Here is a 22,847-nt window from a genome sequence, read left to right as displayed (position 1 = left end):
CTGCCTGCAGTGTGGGAGACCTGGGTTCAATCCCTGGGTTGGGAAGATCCTCTGGAGAAGGAAATGGAGATCCACTCCAGTATCCTTGCCTAGAAAACCCCCTTCAGAGAGCCTGGCAGGCTATAGTCCATGGGGTAGCAAAGAGTAGAAAACGACTTTCACTTTCTTTGTTTATGATCAGTCCTTGAGATAACAGAGCAAGAATGTGGTTTTGCTTATCTGCTTCCAAATCCAGTGATCTTCCACTGACTCACAGCTTTTTGCGTCAAAAAATCTCCTGATTTCCCAGAAAAGATCAGATCTGGGTGGGCCCTGGAGTGGATTTCCAGGAATTAAAGCAGGAAGAGAAGGCTCAGAGTGAGACACAGGTAGGACCAGGGGAGGGTCTGAAGGGAGAGAGGAGGTACCTAGAGGGGATGGCTTTGGGAAGAGGGTGGGCTCCAAAGGTAAAAGCTATCTCCTCAGCTCTTACTCTTGGCCAGTCCTGTCTCTGCCCCTCAGCCTATGATGGGGCGCATCTTTCACATCAAGATTTTCCCCACCGGAATAAGAAGCAATTTGCAGTCTCAAATTCAAATCATGCACATGTACCATATACAACTCAGCCATATCCTACACTATAGACAAGAAAAAGAAAACAGCGTTATCTACTTAGAAAATGAAGGTGAGTAAAGTTCTCTTTTAAAACTCAAATATATGTAAGTTGGGCTTCCCTAGTAGCTCAGATGATAAAGAATCTGTATGCCATGCAGGAAACTTGGATTTGATCCCTGGGTCTGGAAGATAACCCCGTGGAAGGAAATGGTGACCTGCTCCACTACTCTTGCCTGGAGAATCCCATGGACAGAGGAGCCTGATGGGCTACAGTCCACAGGGTCACAAAGAGTCAGACATGACTGAAGTGACTTAGCGCCCATGAATCGAAGTTGGTACAGTCCAGAGTTCACCCATGAAGGCAAACTCCAGAGACTTGGGGCCAGAGATTTTGTTTATTTACTTTGCTTTATAATGACAATATGCAAAAACATCAGTGAAGACCACGAGGGTGGGCCCCTACAATGTGAGTGTATTGATTGGGCAGGCTGTTAGCATTCCTTGGGCACTACCTGAGTGATTTTAAAGGGGTAAGGTTTAGTCGAGTTTTCTTCAATCTCCACAGGTTCTGGCGGTTTCCAAATATTCTCCTTCACCGTAATATCCACAGGTACACTGTCACTAAAGGAATGTTCAGTCAGGCCTCCCATGTCTGCCACTGAGACCACCAGCTTGTACTGAGGATTCTTCAAAGGATCCAATTCCTGGGACCCTATGGGAAGTAGGAGAGAAGAGGAAAGGAAATGTCTCTGAAGATGATATGGATCTAGGTCGTTTGTATTGATTCAGAGAGTCCCATGAGGGCATCGCTTAACTCACCTTGTGGAGTAAGTGAAATTCCTCCCGTTTGGTTGTTGATCTGAAAGTACATGACATTGTTGACCTTGGGAAGCTGCATGAGAATCTGATAAATAAGTTGGCCATTGAGTGTGGCTGGATCATCCAAGTCTGTAGCGTTGACATACATAAAGGGCTTTCCTGTTTAACAAAATGTACCCAGAAAAAAAAAAAAGATATTTGGATATTAAAAAAAGATATTAAACCAACAATAGACACATTTGCCTTCCAAGGGGCAGAAATAGAGTGGAGGAATGTGCCATAATTCATATTAGTGTGGAATAAATCTTTATTCTGCTACTTTTTCCTAGGATGAAGTTCCTTAAAGTATGGTCCAGGAACCTCTGGGGGTCTTTGAGACTGTTTTTAAGGTCATGTATGTATAAAAGACCCACCCAAATCACAAGATAAATCTATGCATTTTAGCATAAAGGAGTACCCAAAAAAACATTGATACAGTTTCAGATTCCACATTGCAATCAACAATAAACCATCCCTTGCTGAGTTTTGTCTAGTATCAAAGACTATTCACAGTTATCTGAAAACACTGTTACAATACTCCTTTTTTCAACTACATGTCTGCCTAAGGACAGTTTTTCTTTAAATGTTTCAACCAAAACAGTTTATGGCCACAAAGTGAATGCAAAAACAGACATAAGAATCCAATTGTTCTCAACTAATCCAAACACTAAAGGGTGTGCAAAGACTAAAACAATGCCATTTTCTTAATAATTCCTTCTATCTTTGAAAATACAGTTCTTTTAATTAAAATACGATAAATACTTTGGATCAATTACTAAATAATTTTTCAATTTCTCAGTTTTAATTTCAAATATGATAAATATTGGTAGATATAACCAGTGATATAGTGGAGCCAACTTGTACAACCCAGTTGAATTTCCAGAAATTTTGTGAGTCAATTATTAACACCATTGGTTGTTTAAAATGGGTTATGGTAGGAGTACTTATACCACAGAAATTGATGAATGCTACAAATCAGAGGTTTTTTTCTGCCCCCCTAAATAGACAGCTATTAAAATTTGCCAGCATACCACTAGATATAAGCCATATATCCTTAAAAATTTTCCTTGGAGCCTGTAATAGTTTTTAGGAAAATACAAGGGCCCTAAGACCAAAAAGTTTGAGAACCACTGGACTAGAAATTCTTATTGGTGAAGAATAAGACCTGCAAGATTATTACTTAACACAGTTCAGCAGTGAACCTTTGGTATGCAACCTCAGGGACAGAGACACATGAAATTACTCCACATAATATAGTGAAAGGAATACTCTTCCTGAGTTATTGGAAGTGGGCATTGAAAAATGAGAGAGAACATTAAATAACACAGAAGGAAGCTTGAGAGTGAGTCGATGGAAATGGCCAAGAGTCTTTCTGAGAACTCAAAGTCTAATATTCATGTTTATTTTATGCACTGTTATGACAAGATGCTCCTTCATTTCTCTAAATCTTTAGTAAAGCCTACCACACACATTTGCTCCTTGGAGGAGAGTTATGGCCAACCTAGAGAGCATATTCAAAAGCAGAGACATTACTTTGTCGACTAAGGTCCGTCTAGTCAAGGCTATGGTTTTTCCTGTGGTCATGTATGGATGTGAGAGTTGGACTGTGAAGAAGGCTGAGTGCCGAAGAACTGATGCTTTTGAACTGTGGTGTTGGAGAAGAATCTTGAGAGTCCCTTGGACTGCAAGGAGAATCCCTTGGACTGCAAGGAGATCCAACCAGTCCATTCTAAAGGAGATGAGCCCTGGGATTTCTTTGGAAGGAATGATGCTAAAGCTGAAACTCCAGTACTTTGGCCACCTCATGAGAAGAGCTGACTCATTGGAAAAGACTCTGATGCTGGGAGGGATTGGGGGCAGGAGGAGAAGGGGACGACAGAGGATGAGATGGCTAGATGGCATCACGGACTTGATGGAAGTGAGTCTGAGTGAACTCCGGGAGTTGGTGATGGACAGGGAGGCCTGGCGTGCTGCGATTCATGGGGTCGCAAAGAGTTGGACATGACTGAGCGACTGAACTGAACTGAACCACACACATCTAGGCTTTGATGAGGGGATTTCCTGAAGATGAAAGGTAAGAGAATTGTGAAAGGATGAGCCCTAGCTAGGAGTTGGAAGTAAGAGAAGAAAAAGAACTGGGAGCCAGTAATGACCATGAGAATGTGGAATTTTCTGGGAGGGTGTGGGAAAGTAAGCTTACCCTTCCAGAGTGTTCTAGAGCTGTGTGTGTTAATTGCTCAGTCATGTCCTACTCTTGACAACAACATGGACTATAGCCACCAGGCTCCTCTGTCCACGGAATTCTCCAGGCAAGAATACTGGAGTGGGTTGCCATTCTCTTCTTCAGGGGATCTTCCCCACCCAGGGATTGAACCCAGGCCTCCCACATGGCAGGCAGAGTCTTTACCGTCTGAGCCACCAGGGAAGCCCCTCTAGAGCTGTGAGGTATTCTAAAATCTCATCCTAAGATAGTGGTCCTTAACTGGGCGTGATTTTGCCCCCAAGAGATATTTGACAATGTCTGAAGACATCTAGGCTATCAAAGCTTGGAAGGGAAGTGTTGCTCCTGGCATCTGATGTGTAGATAGATGTCAGGGAAGCTGCTAACATCCTATCATGCACAGAACAGCAGCCCCTGACCAAAAAAAAGAAAAACAACAACACAAAAAAGAATTATGGAGCCTAAGATGTCAGTAGTGCCAAGGGTGAGAAATTGTACCCTAGAGCAATGGGGATAATAAAACAAATCCCAGAGGATTGCTGTGAAATTTAAATAAGATAAATAAAATTAAATAAGATAGTAAGCGCTTAATGAATGATAGCTATAGCTGTTAACCACACAAATGTGCCATTCTGCCAAATATCTCCAGGCTCCTGCGTATTACCTGGGCGAGAATTCTGCCTTACTGAGCCTTCATAATGTTGCTGGAGAAACACAGGTCGGTTGTCGTTGATGTCCTTCACTTCGATGGTGACAGGGACCGGGCCCTCCACTGTATTTCCCTGAGCATCCAGGGCTGAGACCTGATGTTGACAGGAAAAGGAAAGCTTCTTGGTGAGTCTGAACCTCATATCATACACCCAAAAGTCACTTGAGGGAAATTAGAGCCCAAAGAATCAATGGTCTGATAACTACAGGGGAGAAAGACACCCATAAAAGCCCAAATTGGGGGCTGCTAAAATAGAGGCCCTATCAGTTAAGCCAAACTAATCATGACTGTGTTTTCCAGCAGTGGGATATGCTGGACACTGGACATGCTCTTTTCTAAATAGCTAGAATCAGTGAAATAAGAACACTTTGACCCTTTAGGGTATGGAAATGTCACGAGCGGTTGCAGAGGCACTTTAGTGGTCAGTCTGCATGTTTACCAACAGAAAGCTTTTGGCCTGCTCTTTACCCACAATTAGCTCTCTACCATTTCTGTGTATTCAGACGCAAACCACGAAACCTAAGGGCGAAAGAGAGGGAAGAGGTCTCTTTAGTCAGACTACGCATTGGTCATCTGTTACTTCTGCTTTTTGCAAGGCCCAAAGGCGGGCCATCTAGCACCAATGCTGCCTTCTTTGTGGAGCCAGAGTCCACCCAACAGCCAGGGCAAGACACCAGTGAAACGTCAAAGAAGTGTTGAACGGTTTTGATCCAGGTGCCTAAGTAGGGCCTTACTTGGATGAGTGATCCATCTGAGAGCCTTGGCAATATAACTTGGGTTACCTGGTCAAAAAGCCTAAAAACAGGGATATCTTTACCAAATCACTCTCTAGTTGGTTAAAAGAAAAAAATGTGGACAAACAAGATTGGCAAACACATCATTAGGGTCAAGAGAGTGGAAATGGGATTCTGTGCTGGGGAGGAGTATGCCAGTGGCATCTCTGGCGCTCAGAGATTGGAGCTGGTGTCCATGGCCTGGCGTCGATTCACCTGGAGTCTGTGAACAGCTCTTGTTTCCCTGTCCAGGCTTTTGTTGTGATATAGAAGTCCATCAGGTTGTATCTGAAATATGCCATCTGTCTCCCCTGTTAGTTTGAAAGTCACAGCAGGAGGATTGGCCTTAAACTGGGAAAAAGCAAAAATTAGATTAAGTCATTAGGAAGAGCAATGTTGTAGAATTTGTTGAAAGTCACCAATTTCAGGTAACATTTTTATTTGCACAATCAACAAAATAAGAATTTCTAAGCTTTTAAAGGGATACATTCTAAAAGTCTGCTTTAATATTAACTAACATTCAAACTACATGTCTCTCAAGAAACAATAAATGACATAATTTAATATATTTACAAAAATCAATTGATACTTTACATTACAGCTAGAGTTAGATGAGATTTTTTCTGGGAATATCTGAGAGCTATGTTACTACTAGCTTCTTAGAAACATTAAGAACTATAGTTTCATTGCTAGGATGAAAAAGATGGCATTTAGTACTTCTAAAAACTGTGACAAAGATTAAGAGATGTTTTAATGTTAGGGGAAACAACTTTAAAGTGGCTTTATTTGATAATATTCTGTATGAAAATCTCACTTTTTCAGAAATGAAGAAAATGTCAATGATCACCCATGGGATAGCTATAGTACTTTTAAGACCACAGAAGAGAAAATTCACGTAAAATAAAGCAGACAGAAAAGTCATTCAACCTCATTAACAATTTTAATATATTTTTCTATATTCACAAGTCAAACATCAATAATAGCCAATGTTGTAAAAGCTCTTATAAAGAATGGAAAGAGGCACATATATTATTAATGAAAATATAACTTAGCATAATCCTTTTGGAAATAACTTGAGGCATAAAATGTTTATAGCCTTTAATAGCAAATGTTGCTAAACAGAATTTATCTTAAGGAAATATTTTTTAAACAATAAGTGGCATGTGCTCCACAAAAAAAGAAGCCACTGCAATGACAAGCCCGCTCATGGCAATAAAGAGTTAGCCCCTGCTCACCACAGCTGGAGAAAGCCCATATGCAGCAATGAAGACCCAGAGCAGCCATAAATAAATAAAAAATTATTTTTTACAAAAACTAAATAAATGATGACTAAACTAACCCAAAGCAAGCAGAATGAAATATAAAGTGGAAAGTAATGAAATGGAGAATACAAAAGCAAAGGAGAAAATCAACAAAACCAAAAGTTGATTAAAAAAAAAAAAGATCAATACAATGAACAAATCTTCAACTGAACTTATCTCAACCAGTTCAATCCCTGGTTGAGGAACTAAGAACCTGCAAGCCACACGTGGTACAACCGAAAAAAAAAAAAAAAAAGAGGGAACATCACTACCAAACTTACAGAGATTAAAAAATCTAAATAGAATACTATGAGCAATCGTTTTCTCACAAATCAGACAACCTAGGTGAAATGGATAAATTCTTAGACAAAAACTACCAAAATCGACTATGCCAAAGCCTTTGACTGTGTGGGTCACCACAAACTGTGGAAAATTCTTCAAGAGATGGGACTACCAGACCATCTGACCGGTCTCCTGAGAAATCTGTATGCAGGTCAAGAAGCAACAGTTAGAATTGGACATGGAAAACAGGCTGGTTCCATATTGGGAAAGGAGTCCGTCAAGGCTGTATGTTGTCACCTTGCTCATTTAACCTACATGCAGAGTACATCATGAGAAATGCTGGACCGGATGAAGCACAAGCTGGAATCAAGATTGCTGGGAGAAAGATCAATGACCTCAGATATGAAAATGACACCACCCTTATGGCAGAAAGTGAAGAAGGACTAAAGAGCCTCAGTGAAAGTGAAAGAGGAGAGTGAAAAAGCTGGCTTAAAGCTCAACATTCAGAAAACGAAGATCATGGCATCTGGTCCCATCACTTCATGGCAAATAGATGAGGAAACAGTGGAAACTGTGACAGACTTTATTTGGGGGGGGCGGCGCTCCAAAATCACTGCAGATGGTGACTCCAACCATGAAATTAAAAGACGCTTGCTGCTTGGAAGAAAAGCTATGACCAACCTAAACAGCATATGCAAAAGCAGAGACATTACTTTGCCAACAAAGGTCCATCTAGTCAAAGCTATGTTTTTTCCAGTAGTCATGTATAGATGTGAGAGTTGGACTATAAAGAAAGCTGAGGGTCGAAGAATTGATGCTTTTGAACTGTGGTGTTGGAGAAGACTCTTGAGAGTCCCTTGGACTGCAAGGAGATCCAACCAGTCCATCCTAAAGGAAATCAGTCCTGAATAGCCATTGGAAGGACTGATGCTGAAGCTGAAACTCCAATACTTTGGCCACTAAATGAGAAAAACTGACTCATTTGAAAATACCTTGATGCTGGGAAAGATTGAAGGCGGGAGGAGAAGGGAGTGACAGAGGATAATATGGTTGGATGGCGTCACAGACTCAATCGACATGAGTTTGAGTAAATCCCAGGAGGTGGTGATGGACAGGGAGGCCTGACATGCTGCAGTCCATGGGGTCACAAGAGTCGGACACGACTGAGCAACTGAACTCAGCTGAACTGAACCAAAATTGACAAAAGAATAAAAGAACTATAGTAAGTAAAAAGATTGAGCTAATAATTTTAAAAATTCCCACAAAGGAAAGTCCAGGTCTAGATAACTTCACTGGTGAATTCTGCCTAACAATGAGAGAATTAACACCAAAGTTTTACAAATACTTCCAAAAAAAAAAAAAGAGTATGGAACACTTCCTAACTTATTCTATGAGGCCAATATCATCCTTATATGTAAATCAGAAAAAAAATGCAATAAAACTACAGAGCAATATCTCTTATAAATACAGATGCAAAAATTTTCAACAAAATACTAGCAAACTGAATCTAGCAACTATAAAAAATTATATATCATGACCAAGTGGTATTTATCCCAGAATACAAGGCTGGTTCAAGGTACAAAAATCAATTAATTTAATACTCCAATTAATTAATAGAATTAAGGACAAAACCAGACGAGTATCTCAATAGAGGCAGAAAATCATTCCACAAAATCCAATATCCTTTCATGATGAAAAATATGCAACAGTTCAGGAGTAGAAGGTAAATTCCTCAACCTGGTAAAGGATATATAAGAAAAACCCACAGTTAATATTAATATTATACTTAGTGGTGAAAGACTGAAAGCTTTCCCCGTATGATCAGGAACAAGGAAATGAAGCCCAGTGTTGCCACTTCTATATAGTAAGTCCCCTTCAAGTTGTGAGCGCTCAGAGATTCGAAAATGCATCTCCATGTCTTAAGTTAGTTCACTTATCTGGCGCACGTTGTCACATGTGTGCGTCCTCTATAAGTGGTTGTGCTTTTGTGGACTTTACAGTTCTGTAGAGGATGGGCTTCTCAGGTGGCTCGATGGTGAAAAGAATCTGCCTTCCAATGTAGGAGACATAGGAGATGCTAGGTCAAGCCCTGGGCTGGGAAGATCCCCTGGAGGAGGAAATAGCAACCCACTCCAGTATTCTTGCCTGGAGAATGCCATGGACAGAAGAGCCTGGTGGGCTCCAGTCCATGCGGTAGCAAAGAGGCAGATATGACTGAGCATGCACGCACTGTATAGAGTGTAGTAGTATAATGTCTTAATTTCAAGCCCAAGATATCATCTACGATGAGAAGAAAAGAGGCCCTACCCAGACATCACTGGATCATTTTATCAAAAGGGTAGAATTGAACGCAGCAAGGAGCCAGAACCTGTGCTATCAGCATCAGGCAGGAGTGAAACTGCAGCTCGCCCTCTGTCTCCTATTGCTGACACTCCTTCAGCTCTGTCGTCTGCCACCTCCTCTCCCTCTTCAGGTCAGTAACTCTTCTTGCCTATTCACTCTGTACCAGCCCCTGTATGCCAGGTGCTGTCCTGTATTTTCAAGGTACTATTCTGTAAGGCTAAAAATGTTTTCATTTTTTATGTTTGTTTTTTGCATATTATTTGTGTGAAAAGTATTATAAACCAATTATAATGTGGTACTCTATAGCCAATTGTTGGGTAACTAGTCTAACTCTGTTGGACTTATGAACAAATTGGACTTTAAGAACGCACTCTCGGAACAAAACTCATTCACATGTAGAGGACTTCCTGTCTAATATTGTACTTGAGATCTTAGGCAAGAAAAGAAATAAAAGTCATCCAGATTGGAAAATAAAAGTACCTCTATTCACAGAAGACATGATCTTTTATATGGAAAATCTTAAGGAATCTACAAAGAATTTTACAGCAAATAAACAAGTACAATGAGGCTGCAGGACAAAAGATTAATATACAGAAATCAATACTATTTCTATACACTAGCAAAAAATAGATCTTAAAGTGATGTTATGAAAACAACCCCATACACAATAAGATTAAAAAGAATAACATACTTCAAAATAAATTTAACCTGAGAAATATAAGAAAATCTGAATTTTTAATCTGAAAACTATAAAACATTATTGAAAGAAATTAAAGATCTAAATAAATGGAAAACACCCCATCCTTAAAACCTGAAAAACAAGATTTTTAAGATAGCAATATTCCCCAAGTTGAGATACTGATTCAACACAATCCCTATCAAAATTACCTTTGTCTTGTTTGTAGAATTAACAGGATGATCCTAAAATTTAGGTTTAAATGTAAAAGACCCAAAAGAACCAAAACAATCTTGAAAAAGAAGAACCAAGTTAGGGGACCTAGCGCTGCCTAATTTCAAACTTTACTACAAAGCTACAATATTATAGAACTGTATAAGAATTTCTTTCTTTTTTGGAGGATATGTTAATAACCTAAGGATCAACCTCATGGGCCAATAAGCTTATGGCACTGCATAAGGATAGACATATAGATCAGTGGACTCAAAATCAGGAGTACAGAAGTAAACTTTTGTATTTATTGTCAAATTAATTTCCAACAAAGGTGTTTAGATAATTCAAGGGGGAAAAAATAGTGTTTTCAGCAAATGATGCTTGAACAACTGGATCCTCACATGCAAAAGAAAATGAAGTTAGATCCCTACCTTGTACCATGCACGGAACAACTAAAAATAGATCAAAGGCCTAAATGTTAAAACTATAAAACTTTAAGAAGAAAACACAGGCATAAAACCTTATGACTCTTGATGAGGCAATAGTTTTTTAGATATTATATCAACAGCACAAACAGAAAATAAAATAAATAAATTGAACTTCAAAATCAAAAGCTTTTGTGCTTCAAATGACATTACCAAGAAACTGAAAAGACAATCTACGGCATGTGAGAAAGTATTTGCAAATTATGTGTATGATAAGGAACTTTATGCAGAATATATAAACAGCTCTTACAATAAAAAGACATAATACAATTTAAAAATAGGCAAAGGATTTGAAGAGACATTTCTCCAAAGAACAGATACAAATAGTACATAAGTACATTAAAAGATATTAACATTAATCATTAGGGAAACCCAAACCACAAAGAAACCACTCTATCCACTAGAATAGCTTTAATTACAAATTTTTTTTAAATGGTAACAAGCGTTGTCAAGGATGTAGAGATATCACAACACTTATACAATGCTGGTGGGAATGTAACACAGTTCAGTTGTTTTGCAGACCAATTTTACAGTTATTCAAAAGGCTAAATATTAAATTTATCATGACTCAGAAATTTTACTCTTAGGTATATATCCAAGAGAATGGAAAACATATGTCCTCACAAAAAATTGTACATGAATGTCCATAATTCCATTACTTTGTAATAGCCATAAATGTCCATCAAATGATAAATGGATATTCAAAAGGTAGCATATTCACACAATGGAATATTATTCAGCTATGAAAAAGGAGTGGAGTACTAATAGCTGCTACAATATGGATGAACCTTGAAAATATTCTAAGTAAAAGAAACTATACACAAAAGGCCACATGTTATATGACTTCATTTTTATGAGGTGTCTGTAAAGGCAAATCTATAGAGACTGAAAATAAATCAGTGTTTGCCAGGGGTTGGGAGGAGAGGAAAGAGTGACTGCCAGTGGGTATAGGGTTTCTTTGAAAGTGAAAGTGTTCTGGGATCAGACAGTGGTGATGGTTGCATATTTTTATGATACATTAAAAACCAAAGAATTGGCCATTTTAAAAGGGCAAATCTTAAGATATGTGAGTTACATCTCATACATTACAAAGAGAAAAGGCAAAAAATGACCTATTTCAGAAATGTATCATACAATTCTTTCCTCTGGAAGCCCCTGAGAGTACAGAGCTGGGGATGGTTGCAAATCTTCAGTGAAAGAAATCTGTAGATGTGTAGTTCCTGCCTTCCTTCCTTTTGTTTGTTTGCTTCTTTCTTTTTTGGAGGATATGTTAATAATGCAAGGGTCAACCTCATGGGGCAATAAGCTTGTTTTGTGTCTCCCTGACTTCAGGTAAGAAGTTCTTCAAGTGGTACAGATGAGGGGACTCCATGCTACCCTGGAATAAAGAGCTCAGAGAGCATCTTACCAAGGCTGAGTTTCCCACATCACCTCCACATCCAAAGATGGAGAGAGAATGAAATGCTTTTTTTTTTTTTTCTGAGATGTCAGATTTTATTTTTTGCCATGTAACCTACTTTTTAATTTAAATTGAAGCACAATATTACATGGGCTTCCCTGGTGGCTCAGATGGTAAAGAATTCGCCTGCAATGCAGGAGACCTGGGTTCGATCCCTAGGTTAGGAAGATCCCCTGGAGGAGGGTATGGCAACCCACTCCAGTATTCTTGCCTGGAGAATCCCCATGGACAGAGAAGCTGGGAGGACTAGTCCATGGGGTCACAGAGAGCCGGACAAGACTGAGCAACTAAGCACAGCAGAGCACAGCACACAATATTATACAAATTATAGGGGTGCAGCAAAGTAATTCACAAGGTCTAAATTATATTCCACTAATAGTTACTGCAAAATACAGGTCATATTCCCTGTGTTGTACAGTACATACTTGTAAATTATTTGCTGTTGTTCAGCTGCTAAGTCATGTCCAGCTCTTTGAGATTCCATGGACTGCAGCACACCAGGCTTTCCTGTCCTTCACTATCTCCTGGAGTTTGCTCAAACTCATCTCCATTGAGTCAATGATGCCATCCAACCATCTCATCCTCTGTCATCCCCTTCTCCTCCCACCTTCAATCTTTCCCAGCATCAGGGTCTTTTCCAATAAGTCAGGTCTTTGCATCAGGTGGCCAAAGTATTGGAGTGTCAGCTTCAACATCAGTCCTTCTAAGGAATATTCAGGGTTGATTTCCTTTAGGATTGATTGGTTTGACCGACTTGCTGTTCAAGGGAGTTTTATACATAATAGTTTGTACCTCTTAATCCCCTACCTCTATCTTGGCCCCTCCTCTTCCCCCAACCTGTCACTGATAACCACTAGCTTGTTCTCTGTGAGAACTTTCTGTTCTCTGAGTCTTTTATGTTGTAGTCACTAGTTGGTTTTGTTTTCCAGATTCCACATATAAATGCTTTCATACAATATTTCTCTTTCTCTGTCTGATTTATTTCACTTAGCGTAATACCCTCGAAGTCCATCCATATTGCTGCAAATGGCAAATTTACATTCTTTTTATGAAAGTGAAAGTGTTAGTCACTCAGTCATATCTGACTGTTTGCAACCCCATGGTCTGTAACCCACCAGACTTCTCTGTCCATGGGATTTTCCAGGCAAGAATACAGGATTAGGTTTCCATTCCCTTTCCAGGGAATCTTCCCAACTCAGGAATTGAACCCAGTTCTCTTGCACTGCAGGCAAATTCTTTACAGTCTGAGCCACCAGGGAAGTTATTTTGATGGTTGAGTAGTAGAGAAAGCAATGGCAAGCCACTCCAGTACTCTTGCCTGGAAAATACCATGGGCAGAGGAGCCTGGTAGGCTATAGTCCATGGGGTCGCGAAGAGTCGGATAAGGCTGAATGACTTCACTTTCACTTTTTACTTTCATGCATTGGAGAAGGAAATGGCAACCCACTCCAGTGTTCTTGCTTGGGGAATCCCAGGGATGGGGGAGCCTGGTGGGCTGCCATCTATGGGGTTGCACAGAGTCGGAGACGACTGAAGCGACTTCGCAGCAGCAGCAGCAGTATTCCATTGTGCATGTTTGTGTCATGTATTTTGTATCCATTCATCCACTGATGGACACTTAGCTTGCTTCCATATCTTGGCGACTGTAAATACTATTACTATGAATATTGGGGTGCATGTATCTTTCTGAATTAGTGTTTTCATTTTTTTCACATATACCCAGGAGTGGAGTCACTGAGTCATATGGTAGTTCTATTTTTCGAGAAACCTTCGTACAGTTTTCCACAGTGGCTGCACCAATTTATATTCCCCAAAAAAAGGGCACGAGCAATTCCTTGTTCTCCACATCCTCACCAACCTTTGTCATTTGTGCTCTTTCTGAGGATAGCCATTCTGACAGCTTGAGGTGATATCTCTTTGTGGTTTAAATTTGCATTTCTCAAGCCTGTACTTTCAGGGATCGTTTCTAGAGTTTATTAATTTACATTTCTCTGATGATTCACAATGTTGAACATCTTTTCATGTGCCTGTTGGCCTTCTGCATGTTCTCTTTGGAAACACGTCTATTTCAGTATTCTACCCATTTTTAAATTAGGTTGTTTTCTGACGCTGAGTTGTATGAGCTCTTTGCATATTTTGGATATTAACCCCTTATCAGTTATATCGTTTGCAAACATTTTCTCCCATTCTGTAGGTTGTCTTTTCATTTTAACAATCATTTCTTTTGCTGTGCAAAAGCTTCGGAGTTTAATTAGGTTTAACTTGCTTATTTTTGCTTTCATTTCCTTTGCTTTAGGAGACAGATATGATTTATATCAAAGTTTCTGCTTCTGTTTTCTTCCAGGGGTTTTATGGTTTTGGTCTTGCATCTAGGTTTTTAATCCATTTTGAGTTAATTTTTGCATATGGTGTTGCACGCATGCTCAGTCACTCCAGTGGTGCCTGACTCTGTGTGACCCTATGGACTATAGCCCGCTGGGCTCCTCTGTTTGTGGAATTCTCCAGGCAAGAATACTGGAGTGGGTTGCCATGCCCTTCTCCAGGGGATCTTCCCAACCCCAGGGATTGAACTCACTTCCCTTATTTCTACCTGCATTGACAGGAGGGTTCTTTACCACTAGCGTCACCTGGGAAGCCATATATGGTGTTAGGTAGCATGATATACTCGACTAGAATGTGAGAACAGCAGTGTTATAATATCAGTTATGCCATTAACTTATTTAAGCCTCAGTTTCCCTATCTGGAAAACAAGCAGTTGGTACAAAAAGTCTCTAAGGTGTTTTCTAGCACGAAGACTCTGAGATTCTAGAAGGAAATCCCCTTCATCTCCTACTTCTCTGTAACACACACACCCATACACAAGAACTTTCAACCAGGACAGCGGGGCCCTCATTTCCTGCCTAGAAGAGATAAGCTCTGTAGCATGACTGATGGAAAAAGAACAGAAAACGACGTGGAGCAACCCAAGGAATGATTTTGCTGGCTGGGATCCTCAGAGACTGTGAACGAATCCTAAGAAGCAGTTTCTAGGTCTGCGATATTTGTAAGCTGGAGATTGTGCAGTTCAGTACGTCAGAACTATGTACAGTTCTGATTCTGTTCAACGAGACGTGGACCTGTACTCACAGAACATCCACTCCTTTCTGTCTGAGGAAGTGACGGCAGACTCTCTGGCCCAGAGATACCTTTTGCTTTGATTATAGGATGATTTTTTTAACTGTGCCAATATTCTTAGATTTTGATTCTTAGGAAATATTTAGATTCTTAGGAAATTCTACCAGGCCTGGCGTGCTGCGATTCATGGGGTCGCAAAGAGTCGGACACGACTGAGCGACCGAACTGAACTGAACTGAACTAGGAAATTCTACATGAATATAGAAATGCCTGACTTCTGTGGAAAAAATCATGAAATCCTGTAATACACAAATTCTGATTTGAGAAATTATCTGGAATTGCACTGAGCCTTTGCCCTGGGAGGCACCCTCAGTCAGTCCTGCTCCCTACTGTTCCGTGTCCCACAGGCTGAAACCAAGTGTCAGAAGACTTTTAATTTCACATTCGCACAGTTGGGGGCTTTTCTACATCTGGTTTTTTTTTGCTATTGCCTTTCTGATCCCAAGATAGTACTGTTCATCATCTACCTGGCCCCTGTGGGTAGTTGAGGTACTCACTACAGACGGGCTTTCAAACCCAAGGCCTGGATTAGCCCCAGTCTACAGCTCCAGACTCATGTGGCCACTGTCTCTCAAACATCTCCACCTCGTTAACCCCACAGATTAAATTCAATAAGCCTAAAGCTTACTTTCCCATAAACTTTCCCTCCCTTCCTTCTCTCATTCTCTCTTTGAATGACACCATGAACCAGCCAGTCAAGCAATCCAGAGACCCCAGAGTTACCCTCAACACCTTCTCTCACGGCCTGCACTCACTCAGTAACCAATTCCAGCACATGGGACCCCCTGGCATTGCTCCAACCCCTCCCCTCCACTCCCGTTTATACTTGCTTAAACCAGGCCTGCATCCCACTGGTTCTATGGCCAACAGTGTCCCAAGACCCTTCCCACCTCCAGGCTCATCCCCTCATCATACACTCAAAGCGATCACAGAGCAAGTCTGGGCAAACACGGCCTAACTCCTTCACCCCTTTCTTAACATCCCAGTGGGCCCTGCCGCCTAGCACAGGTTAAACAGCCAGTCTGGACCCCCACGCCGACCCCTGCCCTCAGCAACCCCTCCTCACACCCTCTCCCACCCTAAACCACCTGCCATCTTTCATTTTCTTGCTAAATGCCTGCCCCCATATTTTTTTTTTTCATCTAGTCCTCAGGGCCTGCTTTCTGTTTGGGAGTGCCTGGTCGACTTTAAATACCCAGTTCAGGGGTCCAGTGAAACTTTTTCTGTTCAAAGACTACCCTCCACTCTTAAAATCGACCACTCTTTCTCGGCCTGCACTTGGCCCCTCTGCAGCCCACCAGGCTCCAATCAGAACCCTCACTGCATTGTTTGCATTTGTCTCCTTCTGCTATCCAAGAGCTCTCCAGGGGCAGAATTGCTGTTGGTCTCATCCCGCACCCCCAGGACCCAGGAGAGCATCTAGTAACAGTGGGTACTTTCTGCACAGTTCATACAAGGAGAAGAATGTGTGCCCAGCCCGCAGCATTCTTACCAACTTATGAAGCATAAAACACACAAATGAAAAGGACTTTCCAAATGTAAATGAGAAATCTCTAACTAAATGCTCCCTGGCGAGGGAGACAGAGTTAGTTAAAGAGATCTTCCCCTAAGTGAGCCCTCACCAGAGACTCCCAACCAGTTTCCTGGCATCCTTTCCCGTTTTCCAGCCCCCTCCACTTGGCAGCCCTGAATGGAAACGTGATTCAGGCCCGCTCCTCTGGGGGAGCGGGGGGGATCTAAGAACCTTAGAAGTCAGGATCCTTCCTGTCTCTGCAGCCTTTGCTCCTACCTCCTTCTCCAGGCTCGTGGCTTCCCAGTCTCACTGGCCTTCTGCCAGAACCCCAGGCAGGCCCTGCCCTCTTCCAGCTCAGAGCAGGTGTCCCAGCTGTGCCTTTGCTAGAATGCTCTTCTGTCTAAGCTCGCAAAGCATTTGTTCCTCCCTCAGGGCCTGATTCCCCCGACTGGAGAGGTCAAAGCCTCTGTAACACCCCACGGTGGGGGCACAGAGATACCTGTGCACCCCTACTAGCTCATATAATAGGGCCACTTCGCACTGATCTGGTACCAAATGAGAGAAGCTGGGATGAGGCAGTTTTCGGTCCCTCCTCTGCGGATGGGAACTGTCCAACAGAAGAGATGTCTGGCACTTAAGAGAAGGCATACCCACCTCAGACAGTAGTTTGGCAACCCCTGTTGCTCCCCCAGTGCATGGGGTAGGGGGTCACGGTCACCCTCTAAGGCCCATCAAAGCCTCTTCAGCCACTCCAGGGCCAAGCAGGCTTCCCCAGGGGTTTCTGACCAATGCAGTAGGATGTTTTTCTCCCTCTCCATTATGTTCCCAGGATTATTTCAGTGCCCCTAAAGCTGAAGTCTCTTGCCCCTCAAGCCCCTGCCGTGCACCCTCAACCTGAGGCTTCTCTCAGTGAACTAAGTGAACAAGATGACTGCCTCCCAGTGTGTCTTGGGCAACGCCTGCGTCGGCCTAGAGATGGCTCGGTGGAGAAGGCAGTCTCTGTGTGTGTGTGTGTGTGTGTGTGTGTGTGTGTGTGTGTGTGTGTGTGTTAGTTGCTTAGTCGTGTCCGACTCTTTGCAACCCCATAGACTGTAGCCCACCAAGCTCCTCCGTCCACGGGATTCTTCAGGCAAGAATACTGGAGTGGGTTGCCATTTCCTTCTCCAGGAAGGCAGGCTATTCCAGCGCTAAACCAGAGAATCGGCATCTTCAAACGCTGCAAGCAGCCAGCTCACGGAATAGACCAAGACTCAGATAACCACCCACTTCCGAGACTGGTTCCCCACCCACCCCCGGGGAAGGGTGCAGCCTACAGGCCCTAAGGTCCCCGCCTCAGAGATGGGAGATACCCCAGATACCGCTGAGGAAGTCCAAATGAGGACGCCTGGTATTACTGAGGCTGCTCATCCCTTGGCTTCTGAAATCATTATCCATAATGAGATCTCCTAGGCCTCTGTTTTATTTCTGAGTGTCCAGTAAAGGAGTAAAAGTCCATGGAGAGAGCCTGCAAAATCAAGATGACAGGGTCTAAGAGGAGCCCTTACCTGGAATATGAGTTGACTCGGTTCTTGGCCTTCAAAAATTGAAAATTCCATGGGTTTTAGGGGCCCACTAAACTTTCCCTCTTGGCCATATCCAGTTGTCTGTTAAAAGATGAAAGGAAAACAGAAAATTAGCAACACCATGTACTATGAATGTATATGGGCCACTTGATGGCTTTCTTATGGTTCCGGGAGTGATATATGAAATCTAAGATTCTAACATGGCCCCCCAAAAAAGTGAAATCAAATCAAAATAGACAGGAAGGGTTCTAATATTTGTTGAGGCTCCACTACATCAAGATGGTTTGTCAGCAGCCTAGCATTGCTTTTCTCATTCAAGGTGATTGAAGCAATCACCCTGGAGGAAAAAATTAACACTGCCGTGTTTTCAATCAGGCTCACAAAGGGTTAGTCACTTGACCGGAGTAGAACCCATGAGCGGCTGACATGGCACACACACTAGGTTCTAGCTGAAGGAAAACTGCTGATCGTCGTCCCACAATGCCACTATGCCATTCAATTCTACCTGGTTGACACCAGCTTCTTAAAACCCCTCCATTCCACTCTTGTTAGCTTATAAGGAAATCCATGGCAGGTTCCCCAGCATGCTAGAGTTCAGGCACCTCAAAGACAATTGAATCCATAAGGGGAAAAAAATACGTGGGCCTGTTTAATACAATGCTTGCCTGGCACAAAGCAAAAAGAGCTCACATTCGCTACGCTAGTGGATGCTGAGCTTTGTCCTAAGCACATTCAACCGCATTAACAATCCTACATTTATCATCACTAGCTCTGTTTCACCGGCGATGAGACTGAGATGCAGAAAGGTTAAGTCATTTGCTCACAGTACAGGAAGCAGGATTCTAACCTACAATTCCAGACCACTCTTAGCCACTCTAAGCCACTGCCCCACTACTCACAAGTGGCTGAGACAGCCTGGCAGGAAATCTGCAGCAAGGGGGGTGTATAAGAGGGCACATTCAGAGGTAGTTCCTGCCATCCCTTTGTCTCCCACCAACAAGGATCACTGAAGGAAATTGAGAGGCAGAGCAGCATGCAGAAAGGGACCACCAGCTATAAACCCACCACAGTGGGCACCCCTGGAACGAGGTATCTAGCACGACACCCAGTGCCAGTGCCCCTCCTGAGTGGTCCTTCCGCTCTCCCTCCTGTGGTGGCAGTCAGGGGTGGGATAGATTAGTATGATATGGGAAGTTAATGGTTTGGAGAACTGGACAGGTAAAACCAAAAAAAGAAAGAAAAACTGGGGAGAAGAGATTTATTTTCCATTTCTTTATATGGAGCAAGTATACTCTTACTGCAGAAACACTGGAGATAAATAACCCCAAAACAATTAGGATGAAATGATGGGGAAAAAAGATCTTGTACTATGGCTCATTAAACCTTGACTGAGTTGATCTCGGTGTCCAACAAAAAAGCGGTAATAAGAACACAGAGGTTTTGGAATTTGGAACTTCCCTCCCCTTCAGAGTAGCAGTGGACTCGGGTTAGCTGCCCCCACAGCCATCGTCAACCTCTGTCCCTTGGAAAAACAAATGATCTCTTTCCCAGATTCCTTTGCAGGGAAGATCATGGCCAAGTGACTCAATTCTGGTTATTGAAACAAAAGGTGGAGTCTGCTGGGTCGGGGTGTGGGTAGGGGGATGTTTCTAGTCAAGCTTTTGTTCTTCTGATGAGAAGGGGACAACAGAGGATGAGATGGTTGGATGGCATCACTGACTCAATGGACATGGGTTTGGGTAAACTCCGGGAGTTGGTGATGGACAGGGAGGCCTGGCGTGCTGCAATCCAAGGGGTCACAAAGGGTCAGACACGACTGAGTGACTGAACTGAGCTGATGAAAATGGACTGATGTGGGTGGCATGGCCCTTCCTCTTTCCTTGTTCTTGTTCAGGCAGTGGTGCCCTGTCTGTAGCTGTGGCAGCTGTCATGAAACCATGAGGGATAAACCAGCTCAAATAATGGTGGAGCAAAGATAAAGAAGCCTAGGTCTCTGATAACATCACAAAACTGCTAAACCTGCCCAGGACTGCCCACTATAGGATCCTTATTGTCTAACAAAAAAATAAATCCCTGTTGACTGGAGAAACTCTAAATTTGCTCATAGCTAAAGGACTTCTATGGAGAAGGCAATGGCACCCCACTCCAGTGTTCTTGCCTGGAGAATCCCAGGGACAGGGGAGCCTGGTGGGCTGCTGTCTATGGGGTCGCACAGAGTCAGACACGACTGAAGCAACTTAGCAGCAGCAGCAGCAAAGGACTTCTTGACTGACACAGTAACTATACAGACTCCTAGCTCATCAGTTCCTTTCAAGGTGTGTCTTCCTCTGAGGGCTCATCTTCCCTCCCACTTCTTTCCACATCTTCTCCAGCTCCAGCTCCAGCTCCTCCTCCCTCTGGAAGGCAGGGCACAAGAAGTGGGCACCGTGGTGGATACAGGATGCTGCCGCTGCTAGGGCAGTGCTTTTTGAGGGGCTACTGCTTAAGAGCACACTGCTTTCATCAGCTTTCTGCTCACATCAGGAAGCAGTCTGTCTGGTGGCTCAGCTGGTAAAGAATCCGCCTGCAATATGGGAGACCTGGGTTCGATCCCTGGGTTGGGAAGATCCCCTGGAGAAGAGAAAGGCTACCCACTCCAGTATTCTGGCCTGGAGAATTCCATGGGGAGTGGGATTGAAATGGAGAATTCCATGGACTGTATAGTCCTTGGGGTCACAAAGAGTCGGACACAACTGAGTGAATTTCATTTCATTTCATCAGCTTTCTGCTCACATCAGTAAGAAGTCTGTCTTTCAGCTGATCACACCGGTGACGGCCCCTACAGGAAAACTATGTTAGTCAGGCACACCTCACCCATAAGCCTGCATTTTTCCTCGGTGGACAAGCTGGCTCACCTATCAGGAAACAAGGAGATGTCTCAGTGGCAAGGTTCAAAGTAGGGTTGGGTTCTCATATCAGGGCTATTTGAGCTATAAAGATTTCAAAATGCATGAGTCAACAGGCCATACTGCCAGAACTGGGAAGAATGTTACAGTGAAAACTTGTGAAAGAGTTGGAGGAACAAAACCCACCATCTTGCATAAAGAGGTGAAAGGTAGGAAGCGGAAGGAACTGATATTTTCATGTCTCCTGCTACGGAATGTGACCCTCCACACATGTCATTTCTTAAGATCCTCATCAATATCAAGGAAGTCTCTCAAGAGAATTCCCCTAGCAGAGACACAGATAGCTGGTGTTACCGTGGAACAGTACCAATGGGGCTGGACTACCAAGCCCCAACTCTCCACCAAGTTGCCCCACTGCCTTCCAGGCCAGCAAAGGACACTTGCAATTGTCAGATCTGCCTGCCTAGTAGCCACCTTCATTGCACTTTACAGCAAGAGTTCTCTGTGTTGGTTATACAGTAAGTATTTCAAGCTCTTCTTCCTTCTGGAGGAAGTAGAGTCCCAGACACAGTTCTGAAACAGTTGGCTTCTCCCTGATTGCCTTGCATCCCTACTCAGCACTTCCCCAGATCCTCTCTTCAGTGCCCTTCCAATGTGTTCACACAGTGTTTCTAATCCCCTAAGAGAACCAGTTCTCAGAAGAAGACGGGAGAGCCACTATAGAATGGAATAAATGGTAAATAACCTCTGCAAAATAAAAGCCTGATGCTGAAAGAAAGAAGCACCAAGTGAACTTGCCGTCTTCACAGGAGAGGGTCTGGGCATAGGGGTGAGGGGGGCAGAAGAAACATGGCTCCTCCCAACGCCCCTGAGACCCCAGCCACAGGTTGCAGCCTTCCTCCTTCACCCAGAGACAGCTGTGCACGTGGCTGTCTCCCGGGCAACGCTCTTGCTGCCAGCAGTAGTTTGGGCCATATTTCTTACTCCAGGTGGAAACCACACTACAGTGAGAGGAAGGAAAAGGAAAACTGCTTTTCACCCTCTGTCTAGGAAGAAAAGTGCATATCCCCATCTCAGATCAGAAGCTGTTGAGCCTGCTAATGTTAAACTATCCTGGTAGAATCTTCTCTCTCTTTCTTAGAGCTCATTGTTGTTTCTTAATATAAATCCATAATTATGTATTTAATTTTTACCTTGTTCCTGGCACTGTGCTATGTGCTGAGGCTGCAAAGATGACTAAAACACAGACTTTCTCATGGAGGTCAGGGTCCATATGAGTGTAATCACGGAATATTTAAAATGTACAACCCACTCCAGTACTCTTGCCTGGAAAATCCCATGGATGGAGGAGCCTGGAAGGCTGCAATCCATGGGGTCGCTAAGTCGGACATGACTGAGCCACTTCACTTTCACTTTTCACTTTCATGCATTGGAGAAGGAAATGGCAACCCACTCCAGTGTTCTTGCCTGGAGAATCCCAGGGATGGGGGAGCCTGGTGGGCTGCCGTCTATGGGGTCACACAGAGTCGGACACGACTGAAGTGACTTAATAATAGCAATAGTAATAATTATAGCTAATATTTATCAAGTCCTTAGACTGTGCCAATCACTGATCCAAGGGCTTTGTATGATCTCATTTAGTTGCCACATAAGGCAAGTCCTCTTGTTAGACCCATTTCACAGGACAGAAAACTGAGGTTCAGAGCATAGTAACTCACCCAAGTTCCTATCACCAGTCAACAGCAGTGCCAAGTTTGAACCAGGCACTGATTTCACCGTTCTGCCATAATATAGATAGC

General features: G+C 42.9%; 1 protein-coding gene across 7 annotated transcripts in view; it reads right to left on the bottom strand.

Moving 5' to 3' along the window:
* CDH17 (cadherin 17) overlaps nucleotides 1–22,847 on the bottom strand; it is an 84,066-nt gene that overhangs the window by 41,439 nt on the left and 19,780 nt on the right. For 6 of the 7 annotated variants that reach the window (XM_042254473.1, XM_042254472.1, XM_042254476.1 and 3 more), the window contains 5 exons: nucleotides 18,146–18,244; nucleotides 5,372–5,506; nucleotides 4,338–4,476; nucleotides 1,414–1,572; nucleotides 1,107–1,306 (listed from right to left, as the gene is read on the bottom strand). In XM_042254473.1, the coding sequence (XP_042110407.1) occupies nucleotides 1,107–1,306; nucleotides 1,414–1,572; nucleotides 4,338–4,476; nucleotides 5,372–5,506; nucleotides 18,146–18,244 (732 nt within the window). Of the gene's footprint in view, nucleotides 1–1,106; nucleotides 1,307–1,413; nucleotides 1,573–4,337; nucleotides 4,477–5,371; nucleotides 5,507–18,145; nucleotides 18,245–22,847 lie in introns of those variants that run through there. The other variant, XM_060393503.1, reaches the window with a different exon arrangement.

The sequence above is a fragment of the Ovis aries genome, chromosome 9, assembly GCF_016772045.2.
Source record: "Ovis aries strain OAR_USU_Benz2616 breed Rambouillet chromosome 9, ARS-UI_Ramb_v3.0, whole genome shotgun sequence".
Lineage (NCBI taxonomy): Eukaryota > Metazoa > Chordata > Mammalia > Artiodactyla > Bovidae > Ovis > Ovis aries.
This window is presented reverse-complemented; position numbering and strand designations above follow the sequence as displayed.